This window comes from Stylophora pistillata, chromosome 4, assembly GCF_964205215.1.
Source record: "Stylophora pistillata chromosome 4, jaStyPist1.2, whole genome shotgun sequence".
NCBI lineage: Eukaryota > Metazoa > Cnidaria > Anthozoa > Scleractinia > Pocilloporidae > Stylophora > Stylophora pistillata.
Genome location: NC_142522.1, coordinates 21,278,088 through 21,301,774, shown reverse-complemented (window position 1 = coordinate 21,301,774; position 23,687 = coordinate 21,278,088). Strand labels below are relative to the sequence as shown.

General features: G+C 39.9%; 1 protein-coding gene across 1 annotated transcript in view; it reads right to left on the bottom strand.

Moving 5' to 3' along the window:
• The window catches only part of LOC111328749 (A.superbus venom factor 1), a 60,498-nt gene extending 41,694 nt beyond the window's left edge, over positions 1–18,804 (bottom strand). Inside the window, exons 1-14 of the mRNA XM_088757917.1 lie at positions 18,663–18,804; positions 17,044–17,210; positions 16,659–16,684; positions 15,415–15,592; positions 14,221–14,273; positions 13,471–13,488; positions 12,976–13,027; positions 11,966–12,045; positions 11,378–11,420; positions 11,211–11,295; positions 7,871–7,967; positions 7,197–7,433; positions 6,583–6,759; positions 33–149 (exon numbers count right to left, since the gene is read on the bottom strand). Coding sequence (XP_088614043.1) covers positions 33–149; positions 6,583–6,759; positions 7,197–7,433; positions 7,871–7,967; positions 11,211–11,295; positions 11,378–11,420; positions 11,966–12,045; positions 12,976–13,027; positions 13,471–13,488; positions 14,221–14,273; positions 15,415–15,592; positions 16,659–16,684; positions 17,044–17,210; positions 18,663–18,736 — 1,404 coding nt within the window. The 5' untranslated portion in view covers positions 18,737–18,804. The remainder of the gene's footprint in view (positions 1–32; positions 150–6,582; positions 6,760–7,196; positions 7,434–7,870; positions 7,968–11,210; positions 11,296–11,377; positions 11,421–11,965; positions 12,046–12,975; positions 13,028–13,470; positions 13,489–14,220; positions 14,274–15,414; positions 15,593–16,658; positions 16,685–17,043; positions 17,211–18,662) is intronic.
• Between the last annotated feature and the right edge of the window lie 4,883 nt (positions 18,805–23,687).

The following is a 23,687-nucleotide window of genomic DNA, read 5'->3' as shown; positions in this document are numbered from 1 at the left end:
GTCGAAGTTCTCTCGTTACGATTAATAGCTACCTTCAGCTTTCCTGACGTCCATTGACGAAGTACAATCAGTGGTCCATTTTCTGCGTCGAATGGCTGCATCACGAAATTAGCTAAAGCAGATTGCGTATTTTCTTTGATGGTTTTAACCTACATAGAGACAACTATACTTAGCAAGAGTTTGGACTTGAAACAATTCGCACTGATTTTATTACGGTAAATCAGAAAACAAGGCTTTATAAATACGTATTATCCACATTACTACCCAGTCAAAAGCTGTATGCAATAAATGTTACACTTACGTATGATGGACGATCCTCGCAGTAGATAGCGCTATTTGAGCAATAGCGAAATTCAGACCTGAAAAAAATCAGGCCTGTACGGGACTCGAACCACTGACCTCTGCGATACTAGTGCAGCGCTCTAACCAATTGAGCTAACAAGCCAACTGAGAGCAGGCCGTTAAGTTGATTCGTAATGAACCCGTGAAAGTGATAAATGAGATAGAATAAATATATGAAAATCATATATTTTGAACTGCGGTATTTGATACGTATGATGGACGATCCTCGCAGTAGATAGCGCTATTTGAGCAATAGCGAAATTCAGACCTGAAAAAAATCAGGCCTGTACGGGACTCGAACCACTGACCTCTGCGATACTAGTGCAGCGCTCTAACCAATTGAGCTAACAAGCCAACTGAGAGCAGGCCGTTAAGTTGATTCGTAATGAACCCGTGAAAGTGATAAATGAGATAGAATAAATATATGAAAATCATATATTTTGAACTGCGGTATTTGATACGTATGATGGACGATCCTCGCAGTAGATAGCGCTATTTGAGCAATAGCGAAATTCAGACCTGAAAAAAATCAGGCCTGTACGGGACTCGAACCACTGACCTCTGCGATACTAGTGCAGCGCTCTAACCAATTGAGCTAACAAGCCAACTGAGAGCAGGCCGTTAAGTTGATTCGTAATGAACCCGTGAAAGTGATAAATGAGATAGAATAAATATATGAAAATCATATATTTTGAACTGCGGTATTTGATACGTATGATGGACGATCCTCGCAGTAGATAGCGCTATTTGAGCAATAGCGAAATTCAGACCTGAAAAAAATCAGGCCTGTACGGGACTCGAACCACTGACCTCTGCGATACTAGTGCAGCGCTCTAACCAATTGAGCTAACAAGCCAACTGAGAGCAGGCCGTTAAGTTGATTCGTAATGAACCCGTGAAAGTGATAAATGAGATAGAATAAATATATGAAAATCATATATTTTGAACTGCGGTATTTGATACGTATGATGGACGATCCTCGCAGTAGATAGCGCTATTTGAGCAATAGCGAAATTCAGACCTGAAAAAAATCAGGCCTGTACGGGACTCGAACCACTGACCTCTGCGATACTAGTGCAGCGCTCTAACCAATTGAGCTAACAAGCCAACTGAGAGCAGGCCGTTAAGTTGATTCGTAATGAACCCGTGAAAGTGATAAATGAGATAGAATAAATATATGAAAATCATATATTTTGAACTGCGGTATTTGATACGTATGATGGACGATCCTCGCAGTAGATAGCGCTATTTGAGCAATAGCGAAATTCAGACCTGAAAAAAATCAGGCCTGTACGGGACTCGAACCACTGACCTCTGCGATACTAGTGCAGCGCTCTAACCAATTGAGCTAACAAGCCAACTGAGAGCAGGCCGTTAAGTTGATTCGTAATGAACCCGTGAAAGTGATAAATGAGATAGAATAAATATATGAAAATCATATATTTTGAACTGCGGTATTTGATACGTATGATGGACGATCCTCGCAGTAGATAGCGCTATTTGAGCAATAGCGAAATTCAGACCTGAAAAAAATCAGGCCTGTACGGGACTCGAACCACTGACCTCTGCGATACTAGTGCAGCGCTCTAACCAATTGAGCTAACAAGCCAACTGAGAGCAGGCCGTTAAGTTGATTCGTAATGAACCCGTGAAAGTGATAAATGAGATAGAATAAATATATGAAAATCATATATTTTGAACTGCGGTATTTGATACGTATGATGGACGATCCTCGCAGTAGATAGCGCTATTTGAGCAATAGCGAAATTCAGACCTGAAAAAAATCAGGCCTGTACGGGACTCGAACCACTGACCTCTGCGATACTAGTGCAGCGCTCTAACCAATTGAGCTAACAAGCCAACTGAGAGCAGGCCGTTAAGTTGATTCGTAATGAACCCGTGAAAGTGATAAATGAGATAGAATAAATATATGAAAATCATATATTTTGAACTGCGGTATTTGATACGTATGATGGACGATCCTCGCAGTAGATAGCGCTATTTGAGCAATAGCGAAATTCAGACCTGAAAAAAATCAGGCCTGTACGGGACTCGAACCACTGACCTCTGCGATACTAGTGCAGCGCTCTAACCAATTGAGCTAACAAGCCAACTGAGAGCAGGCCGTTAAGTTGATTCGTAATGAACCCGTGAAAGTGATAAATGAGATAGAATAAATATATGAAAATCATATATTTTGAACTGCGGTATTTGATACGTATGATGGACGATCCTCGCAGTAGATAGCGCTATTTGAGCAATAGCGAAATTCAGACCTGAAAAAAATCAGGCCTGTACGGGACTCGAACCACTGACCTCTGCGATACTAGTGCAGCGCTCTAACCAATTGAGCTAACAAGCCAACTGAGAGCAGGCCGTTAAGTTGATTCGTAATGAACCCGTGAAAGTGATAAATGAGATAGAATAAATATATGAAAATCATATATTTTGAACTGCGGTATTTGATACGTATGATGGACGATCCTCGCAGTAGATAGCGCTATTTGAGCAATAGCGAAATTCAGACCTGAAAAAAATCAGGCCTGTACGGGACTCGAACCACTGACCTCTGCGATACTAGTGCAGCGCTCTAACCAATTGAGCTAACAAGCCAACTGAGAGCAGGCCGTTAAGTTGATTCGTAATGAACCCGTGAAAGTGATAAATGAGATAGAATAAATATATGAAAATCATATATTTTGAACTGCGGTATTTGATACGTATGATGGACGATCCTCGCAGTAGATAGCGCTATTTGAGCAATAGCGAAATTCAGACCTGAAAAAAATCAGGCCTGTACGGGACTCGAACCACTGACCTCTGCGATACTAGTGCAGCGCTCTAACCAATTGAGCTAACAAGCCAACTGAGAGCAGGCCGTTAAGTTGATTCGTAATGAACCCGTGAAAGTGATAAATGAGATAGAATAAATATATGAAAATCATATATTTTGAACTGCGGTATTTGATACGTATGATGGACGATCCTCGCAGTAGATAGCGCTATTTGAGCAATAGCGAAATTCAGACCTGAAAAAAATCAGGCCTGTACGGGACTCGAACCACTGACCTCTGCGATACTAGTGCAGCGCTCTAACCAATTGAGCTAACAAGCCAACTGAGAGCAGGCCGTTAAGTTGATTCGTAATGAACCCGTGAAAGTGATAAATGAGATAGAATAAATATATGAAAATCATATATTTTGAACTGCGGTATTTGATACGTATGATGGACGATCCTCGCAGTAGATAGCGCTATTTGAGCAATAGCGAAATTCAGACCTGAAAAAAATCAGGCCTGTACGGGACTCGAACCACTGACCTCTGCGATACTAGTGCAGCGCTCTAACCAATTGAGCTAACAAGCCAACTGAGAGCAGGCCGTTAAGTTGATTCGTAATGAACCCGTGAAAGTGATAAATGAGATAGAATAAATATATGAAAATCATATATTTTGAACTGCGGTATTTGATACGTATGATGGACGATCCTCGCAGTAGATAGCGCTATTTGAGCAATAGCGAAATTCAGACCTGAAAAAAATCAGGCCTGTACGGGACTCGAACCACTGACCTCTGCGATACTAGTGCAGCGCTCTAACCAATTGAGCTAACAAGCCAACTGAGAGCAGGCCGTTAAGTTGATTCGTAATGAACCCGTGAAAGTGATAAATGAGATAGAATAAATATATGAAAATCATATATTTTGAACTGCGGTATTTGATACGTATGATGGACGATCCTCGCAGTAGATAGCGCTATTTGAGCAATAGCGAAATTCAGACCTGAAAAAAATCAGGCCTGTACGGGACTCGAACCACTGACCTCTGCGATACTAGTGCAGCGCTCTAACCAATTGAGCTAACAAGCCAACTGAGAGCAGGCCGTTAAGTTGATTCGTAATGAACCCGTGAAAGTGATAAATGAGATAGAATAAATATATGAAAATCATATATTTTGAACTGCGGTATTTGATACGTATGATGGACGATCCTCGCAGTAGATAGCGCTATTTGAGCAATAGCGAAATTCAGACCTGAAAAAAATCAGGCCTGTACGGGACTCGAACCACTGACCTCTGCGATACTAGTGCAGCGCTCTAACCAATTGAGCTAACAAGCCAACTGAGAGCAGGCCGTTAAGTTGATTCGTAATGAACCCGTGAAAGTGATAAATGAGATAGAATAAATATATGAAAATCATATATTTTGAACTGCGGTATTTGATACGTATGATGGACGATCCTCGCAGTAGATAGCGCTATTTGAGCAATAGCGAAATTCAGACCTGAAAAAAATCAGGCCTGTACGGGACTCGAACCACTGACCTCTGCGATACTAGTGCAGCGCTCTAACCAATTGAGCTAACAAGCCAACTGAGAGCAGGCCGTTAAGTTGATTCGTAATGAACCCGTGAAAGTGATAAATGAGATAGAATAAATATATGAAAATCATATATTTTGAACTGCGGTATTTGATACGTATGATGGACGATCCTCGCAGTAGATAGCGCTATTTGAGCAATAGCGAAATTCAGACCTGAAAAAAATCAGGCCTGTACGGGACTCGAACCACTGACCTCTGCGATACTAGTGCAGCGCTCTAACCAATTGAGCTAACAAGCCAACTGAGAGCAGGCCGTTAAGTTGATTCGTAATGAACCCGTGAAAGTGATAAATGAGATAGAATAAATATATGAAAATCATATATTTTGAACTGCGGTATTTGATACGTATGATGGACGATCCTCGCAGTAGATAGCGCTATTTGAGCAATAGCGAAATTCAGACCTGAAAAAAATCAGGCCTGTACGGGACTCGAACCACTGACCTCTGCGATACTAGTGCAGCGCTCTAACCAATTGAGCTAACAAGCCAACTGAGAGCAGGCCGTTAAGTTGATTCGTAATGAACCCGTGAAAGTGATAAATGAGATAGAATAAATATATGAAAATCATATATTTTGAACTGCGGTATTTGATACGTATGATGGACGATCCTCGCAGTAGATAGCGCTATTTGAGCAATAGCGAAATTCAGACCTGAAAAAAATCAGGCCTGTACGGGACTCGAACCACTGACCTCTGCGATACTAGTGCAGCGCTCTAACCAATTGAGCTAACAAGCCAACTGAGAGCAGGCCGTTAAGTTGATTCGTAATGAACCCGTGAAAGTGATAAATGAGATAGAATAAATATATGAAAATCATATATTTTGAACTGCGGTATTTGATACGTATGATGGACGATCCTCGCAGTAGATAGCGCTATTTGAGCAATAGCGAAATTCAGACCTGAAAAAAATCAGGCCTGTACGGGACTCGAACCACTGACCTCTGCGATACTAGTGCAGCGCTCTAACCAATTGAGCTAACAAGCCAACTGAGAGCAGGCCGTTAAGTTGATTCGTAATGAACCCGTGAAAGTGATAAATGAGATAGAATAAATATATGAAAATCATATATTTTGAACTGCGGTATTTGATACGTATGATGGACGATCCTCGCAGTAGATAGCGCTATTTGAGCAATAGCGAAATTCAGACCTGAAAAAAATCAGGCCTGTACGGGACTCGAACCACTGACCTCTGCGATACTAGTGCAGCGCTCTAACCAATTGAGCTAACAAGCCAACTGAGAGCAGGCCGTTAAGTTGATTCGTAATGAACCCGTGAAAGTGATAAATGAGATAGAATAAATATATGAAAATCATATATTTTGAACTGCGGTATTTGATACGTATGATGGACGATCCTCGCAGTAGATAGCGCTATTTGAGCAATAGCGAAATTCAGACCTGAAAAAAATCAGGCCTGTACGGGACTCGAACCACTGACCTCTGCGATACTAGTGCAGCGCTCTAACCAATTGAGCTAACAAGCCAACTGAGAGCAGGCCGTTAAGTTGATTCGTAATGAACCCGTGAAAGTGATAAATGAGATAGAATAAATATATGAAAATCATATATTTTGAACTCAATTGGTTAGAGCGCTGCACTAGTATCGCAGAGGTCAGTGGTTCGAGTCCCGTACAGGCCTGATTTTTTTCAGGTCTGAATTTCGCTATTGCTCAAATAGCGCTATCTACTGCGAGGATCGTCCATCATACGTATCAAATACCGCAGTTCAAAATATATGATTTTCATATATTTATTCTATCTCAAATGTTACACTTGTTAACAAGTTTAGTATCTCAATAAATTTTTAAATTCATTAGACCTCCAATGAAAGAAATCCACTTTTCAAACCTCTATCTTGATGGTCTGACAGTTGGTGCAGGCATCAACTCTAAACTCAGCTTCGCCGTCCTCATTCGTTTTGTCATCTAGCTTAGTCAAGTGTTTCTCTTCATTCACGCTTTTACCAGTGGCAGAAAGTGTCACGGTAATGGATTCGGCAGGCTTTTCATTAAGCGTCACGACCACCTTGAACATATTTCAAAAGGAAGTTTTTCACATCAGAATAATACCTAACCCAAATGATATAAGCGATAAAAAACAAAATTGTAGTGGAAATTGAATCATGACAAATTACTGTACTTATAAGCGGCTTGCAAATGCAAGATTCCGATAGCTTTTCCAGGAGAGATTACTAGTGGTGAAAGAGACGGCTGTGAACGAGATACTCTTCAAACAAATTATGTTAATGGTACCTCAAAAGATAACGGTAAGGGGCCTTATAAACGCTTTAATATCTAGCCGCAGCACACCCCTGTTAATCATTTACTCCATTCTGTGACACCAATATCAGCGATAGAGAACCAAGAAGAAGAAACACACCCCCAACTGATTCACTTTATGCGTATACCTAAGTTGTAAATTTAAGAACATAAAATGTTACAATTTTTTCCTGTGTATATCACCTTCACAGTAAAAGGCATTCCAGGTTTAAAGTACTTTGGAGTGTCTATGATCTCGACCAAGTAGGGGTTTGATGTAAACTTGCTCGATTTATCCACCGCAGTCTCCTTTTCACCAGTCGCCCGTTCTATGACGTCAGCCTGGACATGAAGCCTGCCACCCTCTGGGAACCAGATTTCTCCTGCCCTTTCTTTGATGAATTTTACCCTTTCTTCCACTGCGGCAGTACCTTCGCCAAGCTAATCCAACAAATCAACAAGAGAAAGGAACAGTGAGAGGAAAGTTGACAGTGTAGTGTAAAAGCTTACTTACCATGACAGGCATCATCCGTCCAAGCCATTAGTTTTTAGGGTTAATGTCAATATCTGAGCAACTGCCTCCCTACCTCTTCCCTCACCCAGCATTATCCTAAACTTGTTATCAGTTGGCAGTTGTTGGCCTTGTCGGGTTAGAAGAGGAATAGCTCGAAGTAGCTGTGCAGTTGCTTAGAGACTAACATTGATCTTGCTTCTTGCAAAGTGGTAGATTTTTACAGTAGCACTCATATTTTACTTTCAACACCAAATTAGTATGGATAATTATACGATGTCGAGTAAATATGATCACTGAGCTACTTTTTCATGACTTCATTTCACCAAAGAACCTTTTATGTATGAATTAAAATAAAATCACTCACCAATACTTGGTGAGTAGCAATCGGAATAACCTTTCCTTTCAAAGCAATGCTCAAATAGACATTCGCAGCCCCGACAACCGGCTCTCCATAGGTGTACCTTGGAAAAGAAAATGCATAGATGAAACAGCATAAGAGGGCTGTGATATGTCAAGTACTTCTTCCTATGCACAGTGGCAAACTCAAGTATAGCTAATTAAGTATGCGTGTATCTCTCAACTAGGCTGATCTTTACGCTCACTCAAAATGAATTTGCCACTAAGGGTAACTCTCTACAGCAATTTCTGATTGAGGATTGCTTTGGTTTTGTTTAACTTTGCAAATGATCCAAAAAACTTGAGCCATCCTCCCAACAAATCAGACTCAAAACCTAAAACAATCGCGACTCGGTCATTCACACTTACGGCTGCGCTCGAACAATCTACTTGGTTTCCTTATGAGTTTACACTGGTTATAGTCGAGGAGGGGAAACCAGAAAAAGTCGACCTCGTAGCACTCTCGATAGAAGAATGTCTTACATTGGATTATGAATGCCTGATACCCAGAGATAATCGATACACGAGTCGCGGTGGCCAGTGACTTGCTCTTAGGGGTGAAGTGTTTTTGGAAGCATCAAATATGTTACATGTATTTAACTGAATATCTTGTCATGTACCTAAGATGTACCTGAGGAGATTGGTAACTGGTTGGCTAAGAAAACTTCAACATCTTTACGAACCTCGAATGGGATAAACAATATTCCTCACTTGTCTTTTTTTTGTAACATATTTGTTGCATAAGCTTTGTATTTTTCGAGCCAACATCATCTGCCGTTTATTCTTTTCAATATTTATTAAGGAGTAAGAAACAGAAAAGATTAAGATCGTTCCTTTTACTGCAAATCGTTAAGAAAAAAATATGGTAACGGCTTAATAGACCACAATTATCCCACATTAAGTAATTGCAAAAGTTACTCCACTTCTCCCCTCCCCCTACCAAAAAAATAGATAATATTCGGAGATATTGCTAAAAACGCTCCTGAGCCCATCAATATTGATATTTCCAAAAGTAACCCCTACCATCTTAATAATCAGTATGTAGCAAGTCACTGACTCCACAATTTTTGACTAGGACAACTCACGTAGCGATGATCTCTGGGTATCAACCTATCATACTCCGATGTTAAACCTTTTTGTTTAGTGGGGGTGCTATAAAGTGCCTGTTTTAGGCCTCTTTTTGAAATCTTCCAATGGTGTAGCCATGGGCACCAAAATGGGACCTAGCTATGCCAATCTTTTTGTAGGTTTTGTCGAACACCAATTTTTCAGCCGATACAACGGGTCCAAACCCGAACTCTACGGTCGCTACATCGACGACTGTATCGGCGCTACCTCCTCTACCAGAGAGGAGCTCACTCAATTCATAACTGCAGTCAATTCTTTTCACCCGGCTCTGAAATATACTTGGGAAATTTCTGACAATTCTTTATCCTTCTTAGACGTCAAAGTTTCAATTGAAGGTAACGGTTTATGCACTAGTGTGTATTACAAACCTACAGACCCGCATAATTACTTGTTATATTCGTCTTCTCATCCATCTCACGTTAAGAATTCCATTCCTTTTTCTCAGTTTCTAAGACTTCGTCGTTTATGTAGTAATGACTCTGATTTTCACCACAAATCAGAGTCAATGTGCCAGTTCTTCGATGAACGTGGTTACCCTGTTTCCATCGTTCAAGCGGGTTACCACCGCGCTCAACTTATTGATCGACATTCAGCACTACAAACGTCGCATAAGGAAGATTCCGACCGCATTCCATTCACTCTCACGTTTCACCCTCACAACCACTCAGTTAAATCCATCATTCTTAAAAACTTTAAATTACTTCAAAACGATCCAGAGACAGGCACTATCTTTTCGCAGCCTCCGCTCATTTCATTCAAACGCGACAAAAACTTAGGCAATTTTTTGGTCAGAAGTTCTTTTCAGACTAATGACCAACCAGGCACTTTTAAATGCGCTCGTGCACGATGCAAAACGTGTCCTTTCATTCACAACACTGATAAAATATCGGGACCTAAACGATCCATTAAGATCACAGATCACTTCACGTGCACCTCCGCTAATGTAATCTATTGCATAACTTGCACTTATTGCAAAAAGATATACATCGGCGAAACAGGCAGAAGACTAGGTGACCGATTCCGAGAACACCTTCGAGACTTGGAAAGGAATGACAAGGACACATCGAAACCAGTCGCTAGACATTTTAATTTACCCAATCATTCTAAGCAACATGTGGCAATCTGCGGTCTTTCCTCGCACTTAGGTGGCACGGAAAGCCGTAAAAATCTTGAACAAAAGCTCATCTTTCAAACCGGCAGTCTAAATCCCACAGGGATCAATGAACGCTTTTCATTCCACTAATTTATTCATGTTTTTCTCGTTGCCATGCACCCACCAATAACGTAGCTCCATTTTCTGCCTTTAAAAGCACACACAACCCACAATTCCTCTATTCGCTCCGACGAAGGGCTAACGCTCGAAACGTCAGCTTTTGTAATCATTACGGTGGCCAATTTACCATTTCAACTTTGTTGATATATCCAAATTATTTCGTTACTCCCACCGACGCAGCCCCAAACAGTTTCTTTCGAAACTATCAGCCTTTATTTACTTATGTAAACTTTTGTTTTCATTGGTCGCTAGGATTACTTTTACTTTGTATTTTCCGACACTCAAACTGCTCTACCAGGATCACGAGGGTGAGAAGAGTGCTTCTCGAAAAGCTCGAAGCATAAAACGTCTTGCTACATGTTTAATCAAGGTTTTTAAATGGTGCGTTCGCACTTGTCTGCGAGGAATGCAAGATGCAAAAGGGAAAGGAAAAGGCCCTCCCTCACTAACTGCTTCCCTCGAATGGCTCCACATAACAAAACGTTTGCGAAACGTTCACAAATTTTGAATTGAGGTGGAACATATAAATAACTTTAACTAAGTATTATTCGAATTCAGTTACGCTTTTAGATTTGCCTCGATGCATTCGATATCCATTCCCTTTTTCAATCCTGTGATCATTTCAGAATTTTTTTTAGTCGACCATTCGAAAGATGTATTCATGGCTCAGTTTTGAAAACATAAAGGATTGAAACAAAATGATGTGTGTTTCGTCAACAATGCAGAAAAGTAGAGAATTTAATTTAATAAAATGGTTTATCTTTTTTTGTTTGATATGAGATCGATAGTCCCCAATAGGCTTCACCTGCTTTATCGGTCATTCACCATCTGATACTCGATCAGTTCATTTCGAACCATAAATGGTTGCTCGCATTCGAACTATGAATCATTGAGTAGTCAACATTACCTGGCTGTCAGCTGAACCTTTATTTCTTTGTCTGTTTTCAGTATGTAAGGCGGCACTTGGAGTTTCACGGAGAACTTGGGAAGAACTGCAACATCATTAGAGAATCTTAACGAATTCCACGTCATCGGGGGAAAAAGGAGCCCGGAGGAATGAAATCATAAACTTACCGTATTCTCTGACCTCGAATTGCACAGATGTGTTGTAAATATTCTGCAAAGAAAGGAACAAAGTGCGTGGGACTGACATTCTGAGACAAAGTCGAAAAATTCGCTCTCACTTTTATGTTTACATGTTTGAATATTTTTAACATGTGCCTTCAAGAACCTATAAATATTTATGAAATTTAGATCTGATCTTTACTTTTATCGAGAACTTTTTTAGAAAAATTATAGTACTAAACGAGTCCGCAATTTTCGTTATAAGCAGGACGGTGGGAATTGGTGTTCATTCATTGACAGCGTGGAAACAGTCATCCCAAAAACTTGAAAATCCAGTTAAAAATCGAAATGTTTCCACGAAATAGGCGAAAGTGACCAACGAAGTGCTTATACGGGCACACACGCATTAACGCTAGTACAGGACATGCTAGTCATTAATACCGTCTCACGCTAGACATTTCACTAAAAATTGCCACTTTCAATCATAGGGTATGGACTCTCTAAACCTAGATCTCTTTGTTGGCATGTGATTCCGTGACCTGAAAACGATATTGTGCAAAAAACAAGCTCTAAACACTGTAGCAAAGAAAAGCATACCTGATGGCCGTATATAGCTGTTACTGTCCAGTTACCCAGGATGATGAAATTGCTCAATAGAAGTACTTGTGATATAATACCTTTTCAGCAAGAAAAAAAAAAGGTTGGGGAAGTCGCTCATGAGGGTGCTGTTTACACAGGGGTACCCAAGCCTTGGGTACCCCTGTGTAAACCCCTGTGTAAATCTCCCGGGGAGATTGATTGTGATATAAATTCTCCTTGTCAGCACCTTAGGAAGTATTTGGAGAACAGTGTTGGGGGTTTTACAGCTCGCTTGGACGAATTAACAAGAGGTGCGAAGACTCTGTACTTTTCTTCTTTTCTTCTCTTCTGGAGAGCTACTACAGCAACGCTCTATGCATTTAATACTCCGTGCATCTAATGGTCTACGCATCTCATAATCATGAGAGAGGAAACAACGCTTTAAGTAGAAAAACCGTAGACATGTTTGGGTTAGCTGACCGTGAGAGTTTCCACAGTGTATTCGTTGTTTTGCAAAAGGGGGAAATTGGGTGACTCGCTCCGGAGCACTTGGCGAGCACCAAGGAACCAATTAAACGCCAATGAACGAGCTGCGCACGAGAATCACGCGCACAAAACAGGATCTTCAGTGTGGGTAAAACTCAAGGTCAGTTTTACCAACCCAAACATGACCACCTATGAAACTAATTATTCCCAACCACAACAAGCGATTATTAAGTCTTACAAGGTAACAAGAAAAACCTGTGGACTAAGAATAGTTTAAGTACATACTAGAAACATAAGGTCAAGGCAAAATAACTACAAAAACAGCGCGTGGACACAAAAAGCGAGACTTAACAAAACAAAAGGTTAACCTAAAAAATACTCGAAATAGCAATCCTTTAAAATACTCTACAGCAACAGTATGCATACTGATATAGGGGTGTAGAGAGTTGAAGATGTAACATGATTTTGACACGTAGTATGTGTTGGTGAGTTTCCATAAGCATTAACATGATAATTTCATTGACTAAAGGGTCTTTTCAAACCTGTGCTAGTTTCAAGGTCCTTCCACTGCTTCACTTTGACTCCTTGCGGATTCTGCATTAAATGATAGAGAAATTTAGCACTGCGTTTACGTGGAACGGCTAACGTCAGCTCGCCACTTCACGTTAAAGTAAAATAGCGCGAACCTTGCTGCGTGAGTTCACGTCATGCTGAATTTGAAGGCACTCTCGTATGAATTATAAGGAATAGTTTTGGTGCCCTTTTTCTGGAAATTAACTTCTGCTCTGTGAGAGAAAAAGTGAAGAAAATCTTACCTACACGGCAAACGCGAATCGGGTTACTTTCACGTAGAAACGGCAAAGCGCAACCGGCAGACGTGAAATAATGGCGGAGAAAAACAAGGTCACGCGGTCTAAATCTCTCTAATATGCGATATAATTAAAGAAGACATCCACGATGCTGCGAGCTTTTAAACAAAGCAACTGATGGAGAATTATTTCTGATGGAGAATTAATTTACTATCGAAGTAAACTTACCAGGACCATCAAGGTTATCTGTTGGGAAAGAGAAAAGGAAACAGCTAGTTACAAATGAATTCATATCGCAGAACTGAAGATCTGTTTATATTGGGTCGACATTACCCCAATCTTGCTTGCCATTGGTCAAACTAGTCAGCTTTAAATATGAGAGGTTATCACTTTCTAATAACGTTTTGGTCTAAAGCGATGAAAAAGTTTACCCAGTAGCATGGCGGAAACGTAAGGTTTGCAGTTTAGTGACAATAATTATAAAATGATCACCATAGCAGAGTCTAATGATTATGTCACAACTAAGGTACTGGAAATAATGTACAGTCAAAGTAATTCATAGCTGAGAAATGACAGTCTGCTGATATTTTGAAATACTAGACATCCCCAGGCTTAAATAAAATGTAATGTTTTCAACTTGAACACTACATTTTTCAGCGATACAACCTCTTTTCTTTTAGGCCACAATCAGGCTGGCCAAATGGTAGACAGTGTCTGGGTCAGATTCTTTTTGCCGAACTTGAGGCTACATTCAAAGGCACTTTATTTAATAATGGACAATAATTAACCAGACTGGCCCAGTTCAGCTACAAGTAGGTTTAAATGGGGGAATTCACTTTGAGTTCTCATAAGATACTTCTTGATCTAACTCGACAAAAAAAAAAAAAAAAGCGCACTATTCTCTTTTTAAGTTTAAACGAAAGCAATCCGGTCAAAATAAAATGTAGTTTTCAAGACGTCGTTTTGCTAAGCTCTTACATTTTTTCCCGAGGGCTTCGTGTTGAACTGGAGCGGAAACACCCTGATAAGAACTGCAGGAAAGAACGTGAGGCAATTTCAACACTGATAAATCAATAGAGGGAGTTAAGACCGTATAAAAAAATTACTTCGTGGAAAATGCACGCATCCAATCCCTATTCACGAGTTAAGAAGTATCGGAAACGAACGACGTAGCGCAGCGAAGAGCTGATTTTATGCGGTGAAATGAGCTTCCTGACATATATAAACTACTGAATAAAAATCGCTCAAATCAGTTACCACGCTGTAATGTGTTTATTTTAAAGATGCAAAGATAATCGCTGACTTGTAATATGTGGCAGAGAATTTTATTTGAGCAAAGGGAGCGATAACAAACAGAAGTCCCTCTTAGCATGTAAGTTAGAAAATTTAGAATATTCAAAATATTTCAGCAAAGTCAAGTTTCTTTTAAAAAAGTAAATTATGCTAAGTAATCATGCAGTGTTATGGACACAAATCTACATTACTTCTCGTCAGAGTTGTGTTCAATCATTCGTCATTCAAGTGAAACATTTTAGTGTGCATTGCTGGTGGCACGCTGGAACGAAATGTTTGTTGCTCACTCTCCTGATTGGCTACTTTTAGAATCCATTCGAATCTGATTCTCTGCTCGAGTGGCGGAGAAATCCCTGCCTCCATGGAAAAAAAACGATATTTTCACAATTGTTTTCAGTAAGATAAAGTTATAGTGACGAGGGAATCTGTTCTCCCACGGAAATGTTTGATTATAAAAGAGGAATACAAGGTATACCTCTGTGTGGTAATGGGAGGCAGATAGAGTTTGCATTATTTTCTCAACCCTTGACCCTTCAGAGTCAATTAAAAAAGAAGAAGAGAGAAATTAAAAGAGAAAAAAGAAACAGAGAAATTAAAAGCCTTCTCGGGCTTTTAATTTCTCCTAACAGTAATCAAATGTAAAAGTCGTGAGAATGAAGAAAACTGATCAGCAATTTAAGAAGCTCCTAATTGTTAAACAAATCCTTCTCGTGTAAAGCTGATGTAAAGGTGGAAAGGGCTAAGTGTCTCCGTGTCCCCGCAAGGTCTCTTCAAGATTAACGAACACTTCATGAATCGCTCAATAATAAACGGTTCTGTATCAAAGATTGTTCTGCTGGTTCAACGTCAGTTCATTCGCGATGGCAACATACGTCTTACCTTTCTGTTTTGGTGTGTAGATAGGTTTGTCAGTCTGTATGAACACCATTCCGTTCTTGTAGCTGAGTAGGATCTTTGCTTCCTTGTGGAACTGAAAATGGCCATCATCTGATTTGGCGACAAGGTAAACATACTGCACATCTACCGACTTGATATTGGGAAGGTTCTCTGGTTCCACCTTGAAATACAAGAATAAGCAATTACAAGTAAATAATATAAATAATGTAGTCTGATCAATAAAGGAAAGCCCTTTTAGACAGAGCCCAATCTTAGGAAATAATTTGGTTTTATCAACTGAGCTGATAGTGTAAATTGATCACTATAGACAGTTTCTAAAGCGGACGGTTCGAGCGTTAGCCCTTCGTAACTCGTCAGAAACGCCGGCGGCGAGCATAATGTCTCTCTTTCACTCTGATGAAGAGCTAACGCTCTAAACGTCAGCTTCGAAACCTTTACGCGTACGGTGGCCAATTTACATTATTATTACACGACTCGGGCAGTCAGAGGACCAATAACTAAAATCAACCAATCAAAATGCAAAATTGCCGGTCAATATTCTCTCAGTATTGGACTGGGCACTGTCCCGAGTGGTCCCGAATGATACCACAGCCGTATAATAAATCTCTTATTAACCAAGCTTGCTGGGGACCACACTGGAAGAATATCGGCCCTCGGCCTTTTTTGTACGGACCGAGCGCAACGAGGTCTGTACTGTCAAGACCTTGGGTCGATATTCTCCCAGTACGGCCCTCGCGCTTGGTTAATAAGATATATTTAACTCAGGTGCTACAACCAAGTTATCTTGTTACTCTCCCCCACCTATGCGGCACCACAGTTTCTTTAGAAACTTGCCACCTTTATTCATTCTTAGAATGGTTCCTAATACACACTATGTTGAGAATTTGTTTCCAATCAAATCAATTCAAAACTTAGTTCGCAGGAACTTCTCGTAATAACAGAAGTATCAAACAGAACACTACTTTAAAGTTTCAAACATTTATACGACAGCACGTGTTAAAATCCGTTTTACAGAAATATTTAAAGTACTTATAAAGTTTTATCGTTAATTCCGTCACTGATGCAGTGTTTATTGTTTGTAAAGTTCATCATTTCTTTATAATGTTACCTTAGGGCGTGGGCTGACTTTTATTAAAGCTTCCTCAAATACGCACGATCACAGCACCAAACGCAGAAAATCGTTAAAAGATACCAGCGTTTCTTACGAAATACTACTGAAAGCTTACCTTGACTGTCAGGAACGAGGTGCTCCCTAAAAAATAAGACAAAAATCGAACAAGTGTTTAATACTTGGTTAATTCTTCGCCATTTTGTCAGGAAAGCCATTAATCAAAGTGGCTTTGAGTCCCAAAACTTTCTAAAAATTTCTATCTTGAAGTGTCGACGCTGCAAAATGGCGAGACTTGGTCATCTATCCGATAAAGAGGCGTCTTAGAATCTCATTTTCCAAGAAAATGCTGTTCCTCTTTTGAGACTCTCGCGCAATTTTTGCTTCCATCTCACCTGGCCAAGGCTTTCGCCGTCAGGTTTTGAAAGCTAATTTTTTTGGGGCATTCACATCTCGGCAACGATTCAAATAAAAAAAGACCGGCTGCAACGTTTTCGTCCTACCTTTTCCTGGTTGTAACGTGGCTTCAGTTGGGGAGAATGTTTTCCGTCTGAATGGATAATCCTGCAGATATAACTTAACTGTTACAGGCTGCATGGCATCGTAAACCGCAACGGAAACGTTCTCCTCTACCCCAATGTGAAACACACTGGGAGCGATTATGGAAAACCTGCAATGATAACGATGGCAAGTATGAGAAATGAAATGTTTTGTTGGCTGTAAACAGAGGTAAGACATTTTTAGCTAATTGACGTGATTACGATATTCTGATGAACACTCAGTACTGCTCGTAAACCAGACAGACTAGGGTCAGGAAGAAGTTCTTTATGGTAGGTCGCTTTATAGCCTTATATCCATGCCCCCCCCCCCCCGGCGTCTCAGATTTCGATAACATGCATGTTGACATTTTTTTCGAAAATCTGATTAATGACGAACGATTTCATTCCCATCAGTCCAATTATCTAGAGAATTCAGAGATTCCCAGCTCTATGCCTTTGGCAGAGCGAACTAGTAGCTTTCAGTCTTCATCTCCACCTTTTTAGCTGTATATTTTCATTATCGCGATGCAGAGTTCATTGAAAAGTTACTTTCGCTGCTACCACCGACCGTTTCATATCGAACGGCCCGTTCAAGCGCCCCATACGGAGAGAGAGGGTGCAGACTTTTTGTTCCTGTTCCTTAAGCACGCCAGTAATGTATTGGAATTTTACCTTATACCTTTCATAACGTTATGTACTAATATTCATTTAAGGAAAATTCATAGACAAAGTAAAAGAACGAATTAAAAAAGAGAAGCCGATCGAACAAGTAGAAGACGATCGAACAACATTGAATGAAAGTGTCACTGAAACAAAAGGGAAAAATCGAACTTTCATTTCTGAAGTGGAAGTTGCATGCGCATACTACTCCGCCACTAAAATCATAAAATTGATACATTATAATTATTCGAATATTCTTCACATAATGACATAGCAAGGAGCCAACACTGGAAATGTTCTCGCTGTCACCATGACTAGTTTACATAATTTATGTTTAAGTCATGAAATTTATTAATCGGAAGTGGGGTCAAACTCCTTCTCTTTTAGGGGTCCGAAACCAGATCAAGCTGCGACGCAGGGCTAGCGCTCGAAACGTCTGCGTTAAACTCTTTCCGGTGGCCATTTTACATTATCATCACATTAGCTGATAAAACCAAATTATCTTGTAAAACCCCCACCGACATACCACAACTTCTCTACAAACTTACCCCCTTAGATCAAGAATCGGGAAAAGCACTGGAAATCAGAGTCGCTAGAGTCAACTTGATAGACGACTTATGATTCAACTACAGATAAAGTCAATCCGACTTCATTGTTGCACAATTATGACATGTTTTCCAAGCTCAACCCTTGCAAAACTTTGCGGGGTACAAAACATTTTACGAAATGTAAACGAATCAAACGGCTTTCTCTCTTGTGAGATAATATTTACAAACAATGAAAAAAGTGCATGTTAAGAACATCGTTTGTTTAAAATACTTTTCTCCCGATTGCTACCGAGCAACAGTTACGAATAAATGCACACGTCAGATTTGTTTACAGTTTAGTATAAATAACCATAAAATTAACCCAATTTACATTACCTTTTGGCTTCAGTACACCCTATACCTAGCAAAAATATTGCAAATCGCAACGCCGCGGTGACAACGTTCGTCATGTTTAGATCAAACCCTCGGCAGAATGAAAATGCTTCCTTCAGTCCTTCAGCGAAAAGCTGAAAAAGCTAAGGTGTTGACAGATTCGCTTATTCATCTGTCACGGAAGAAAACCCTTGCTAAAATCATGTTCCTGTTTATCCTAAGTCAAAAAAACATCACGTGTGAATGAAATTTAAGTAGACCCGTTTCACCCCTAACTTAAATTCGGAAGCCTGAAATTTCACTGGTGAGTTAAAAACGGAATATTTTTCTCGCTGTTCCTGGTTCTCATTTGGCTGTTCTTGACTTGATAGTCAGGAATAACGATTTTAAATAAATCAGTTCCGCTTGAACTTAAGTCCTCCTTTAAACCTGAAACGATGCTAGACCTAGAGTTTGCATTCTATTAGTTTTAAGTAAAAATATTGGCAACCAGAAACGTAAGTCGCAATCATTTTTGTGGTAGGATATGTCTGAATCAAAGCTTTTCATGATTAAAATCGACCTTCCCGGCAGGACGAAGAACAACTGCTCCGTTGTTTCAAGTTCAAGTTCGACAATCGTAGCCGGATTAATGCATTTTAGACATTCAGTATTTGGCCGACGTTTAAGAGAATAATACCCAAGAAGGTATTTTTGATCACTGCGTGACTTTTTGCCTTTTAAATTTCAAAAGCGAACAGCCAGCTGATGCGTTTTGCTCGGCTGTCAACTTCCTGTTTCAACATGCCGCGTGTTCTGCCATGGACAACATGGCTATAAGCCAGCTTTATGTCGGAAAAAACTTCACATGAGACCGATAAATAAAATGTTTGATGTTTCAAAGACTACGTGAGCTACACGTATTTAGACATCCTTTCTATTTAGGCTTCCCTCTCAGCTAATTCCTGGTTTCATCTTGGGCGAAAAGGTGTTTTCACTCAATCAAAGATCATTTTAAAGCCAATAACTAATAAATTTTCTCTTTTTGTATTATTATCATCAACATCCATGATCATTACCATTATCTATACTTGTCATTATTGATACCATTACAAGGGTATCTAAAAGATAGCAATGGTGCGGCACATTCTGAGACAGTTTACGCAGTAATCCATCGTACTATTACTAAAAGAAGGAATGACCTACAACCACTTACAACCACCACCTACAACCACCACCTACAACCATCTAAAACCACCTACAACCACCTAAAACCACCTAAAACCACCTAAAACCACCTACAACCACCTTCAGAATACTGTGTGATAATTTGTGACAATGTAAATGCACACCGGAAATGTTGTCGCATGTCTCGCATGTCTCGCATGTCATGACCAGGGAAAACAAGAGAATTTTTTACACGTAGTTACTAAAACAAGGAATGACCTACAATGACCTACAGTGCGCTACTGTAAGATCCCTGCAATGAAGTAAATGAAGATTTTAGAAAAAAGGCAAAAAAAAAAAACCAAAAAACAGGAGACGTGTGCATTAACGTAATGTGTTTGATAACAGAATTTCTAGCTTGGAGATAAATTTACAGTGTATTATAATGAGACATGTCTAATGACGATAATGATAAAAAAATGCGAAAAACCTTTGGCTTAAGATGTCTTTGGGGGTCTTATATAACAAGCCTTCCATAATTTTACACTATCATGTAGACTTGCTCACAAGTCGCGCTTTTGAACGCGTAACGCGAGTGCGAAACGCGAGTTGAGCAGAGCGAGCGATAGCGAGCGAAAGTGCGAGTCCAACCACACCAGAACAGAAAACCAAGCGAACGACTTTGAGAAAGTCTAACTATCATGAGGCTATGAGTCGTATTTGGCCTGTCAACACCTTTTACTCATTGATAATTTCATATCAAAACCATTAATAAGGTCACGTATCATAGCGCCGCGAGACTATTATGAGACGTATTTGGCCTGCCAACACCTTTAACTTATTGATATTTTTAGACAGCAAAAAAAAAAGGCCATCACACCATCATGGGGCTAGAAAGTCACGCAAGCCACGCCACAATTTTTCGTAACATTCATAATAGCTCCCTGTGGGTCATTGTAGCTCATTGTAGGTCATTGTAAATCATTGTGGATCATTTTCGGTCATTCCTTGAACCCACGGTAGCTCATTGTAGGTCATTCCTTGTTTTAGTAACTACGTGTAAAAAATTCTCTTGGTGTTTTTCCCTGGTCAGGACATGCGAGAGATGCGACAACATTTCCGGTGTGCATTTAAATTGTCACACATTGTCACACAATAGTATTCTGAAGGTGGTTGTAGGTGGTTGTAGGTGGTTTTAGGTGGTTTTAGATGGTTGTATGAGTTGTGAACTGACAATGTGAAAAGCTGCAGGCTCTTGAATTTGAAAACTGTAAACAACAACTATTCTTAACAACAACAAACATATGAAACATATGTGTGAACTGCGGTTATGAGACGTATATGAGAACGACCCTTCGCAGTAAAGCACTAAAGGTCAGTGGTTCGAATCCCGTACAGGCCTGAAATTTTTTTCAGGTCTGATTTTCACTATTGCTCAAATAGTGCTTTACTGCGAAGGATCGTTCTCATATACAACTATTCTTAAGCTCACCATGTGGTTAACCGGTGTGCTTGTGAGCGTAATGCAAGAACTCAATCCGTTTTCAATACGTGATCACAGCTCGGACGCTTCTTGCAAAATGCGATGACTATCAATTTCAAAGACTGATTCAGTAACTTCTAACTTTAGAGGAAAAATAACCGAATCACAAGCAAGTTTATCATAACCCAAACATCAAGTACTTTTTACTTGAGATGTTGTGCGAAGAGAAAGTTGCCCCATACTTTGAGAGATAAACCATTTCCTGTAGTTTGAACGAATCGAGTAGAAAGCATAGAAACATAGCGATGAAAATGACTACGTTCAAACAATGCAGTTCACTAAATCTGTGAAACCCGCGAGTTTGTTTGCATCACACTTTAGGGGAAGTCTGACGGGTTCTTACATGACATCCTGTAAGCATGAACATCGCTGACTCAACGCCATTTCAGTTTAATTTTTCGGAACGGCCATTACCTCAGTTCTTAGGGTAAAAAACACGCATCTACGACTAAAGTGTGATTTTTTTTTTTTAAATGAATAACAAGTGTTAACTGAGGAGCAAATGGTGGAAGCTTGCTGACGCCGTTCGCTATTATTTGGAAACTTTTAAGGAAAAAACGCATGTCCAGATTTCGCGAGGAAATAAGCCGTAGGTTAGGTTAATTTTTATTCCCTTAACACCACGACTTAATTAAACATTCTAAACGAAATCATTTGGAGAGTGAAAACAGTCTGAAATGTCGTTGACTGATGAACCGGGGCGAAAATTTTTAAACAAAGAATGCCACATAATTTTTACCCGAACGTTAGTAAATGTTTGCCTTCATAAAACAGCAAAGAATGAACGTGAAGCTAGTATCAAACGATGATTAATAAAAAGTTTTTCAGTTTTTTTGGGCCTTAGTATGGGAGAAACCTCGGATGAGACTCAACTTACCTCCTCTTCTTTCTCGGCTCCGTTGCGGTTCGTTTTCTCTTTGTTGTTGAATTCTTTTCAGTCTGTTTTCTGGAGCCCTTTGTCTTTCCTTTTCACGTTGCTCTCCGCCAGATATTCACCTTTCATATGAGCCTTTTCATGTCCTCTTTCGCGTTCTTCCCGTCGTATTCCTGCCCTCTTTTTCATGTCGTTCCTCTTCCGCGTTCCGTTTTCCCGACTGGCTCGCAACCGTTACTTCTCCTCCCTCTTTCCTGCATATTTACATTCAAATCCTTTCACCACGATCGTGAATTAAAATGATTTCTTCCCTTTGACATGGCTTCAGCGATAATTATTGTTGTTTTGCAAGTAGGCTGATTACAATTGCAAACTGAAACACTGCAAACGAGGATCAAATGTGTTTCAAACTACCACCTATTGGTAATCAGAATGATTCCCGCCAAATACGCGTGTTGGCGCGGCTTCACATCCATACTAGCCCGCGTGGAGCTTTCGTGCTAAGCCTAAGTCTGCAATGAACAACTGATTACACGAATGGGGTTTTCTGAGTTACACACTCAATTGAGCGCGCGCATTACCTTCTCCGTTTCCATTCCGACTTACGTAATGGAGATTCGAGTCCGCAATGCCATTTGCTGCGCATGTTAAGGTGGCCGAACACAGTTTTCGCGCGCGGTTTTGGTGATGCAATTCAGCGCGCGCACAAAGATTGCAAAAAACAAACAAGCCGTCAATAGAGCGGTCATTTTATTTACTCAACACGTACCCGCACTATTTGTGATATTTTTCTCTATAGTTGGCGCAGTGTATTGATAGCTTTAATCTTTTATTACAAAGATATGTTATCTAATATTTTATTGCAAAGAACCCAGCAATTCTCAACTTTTTCATTGTTACCGAAAGAACCCAGTTAACTGCAGTGCATGCGTAGTTAGTCAAAAAATTGCGATTGAGAGCCACTCATTAAAATTTTTACGAAATTTGGCAAGAAAATACTTCAGGAAATAAGTAACTGGAGTATTGAAAGAAAATTACTTTAACAGAGGTAATTCTAGATATTCCAGAGAACCTTGACTCAACGCAGACTAAATACCTATCTCATTGAGCTAATGTATAAACAGTCATCCTTTGAACACAAAATAAGATAGAGCTCTCAAAATGAGTTCAAAAGTATACAAGAGTTCTGTCACTTCACCACTTGATTTATAACTTGCCTTTGCCGGCTGTAACTCGCGTCCGAGGAGCGACAAATACTTCAGAACCAATTCTCAAACGCTCAAATAAATAAATGTGGACAGTGTAACATTTAAAATTCAAATCAGACATTCCACGAACCTTATAACGGATATTTAAAATGAATTGTGAGGAGCGCGAGGAGAGAATTCGTTCGCCTTAATTTTTATATGAGTTAGATAAATTTTGCATTACGACAGATAAAATTGACCTAATAACCAAGGAAACT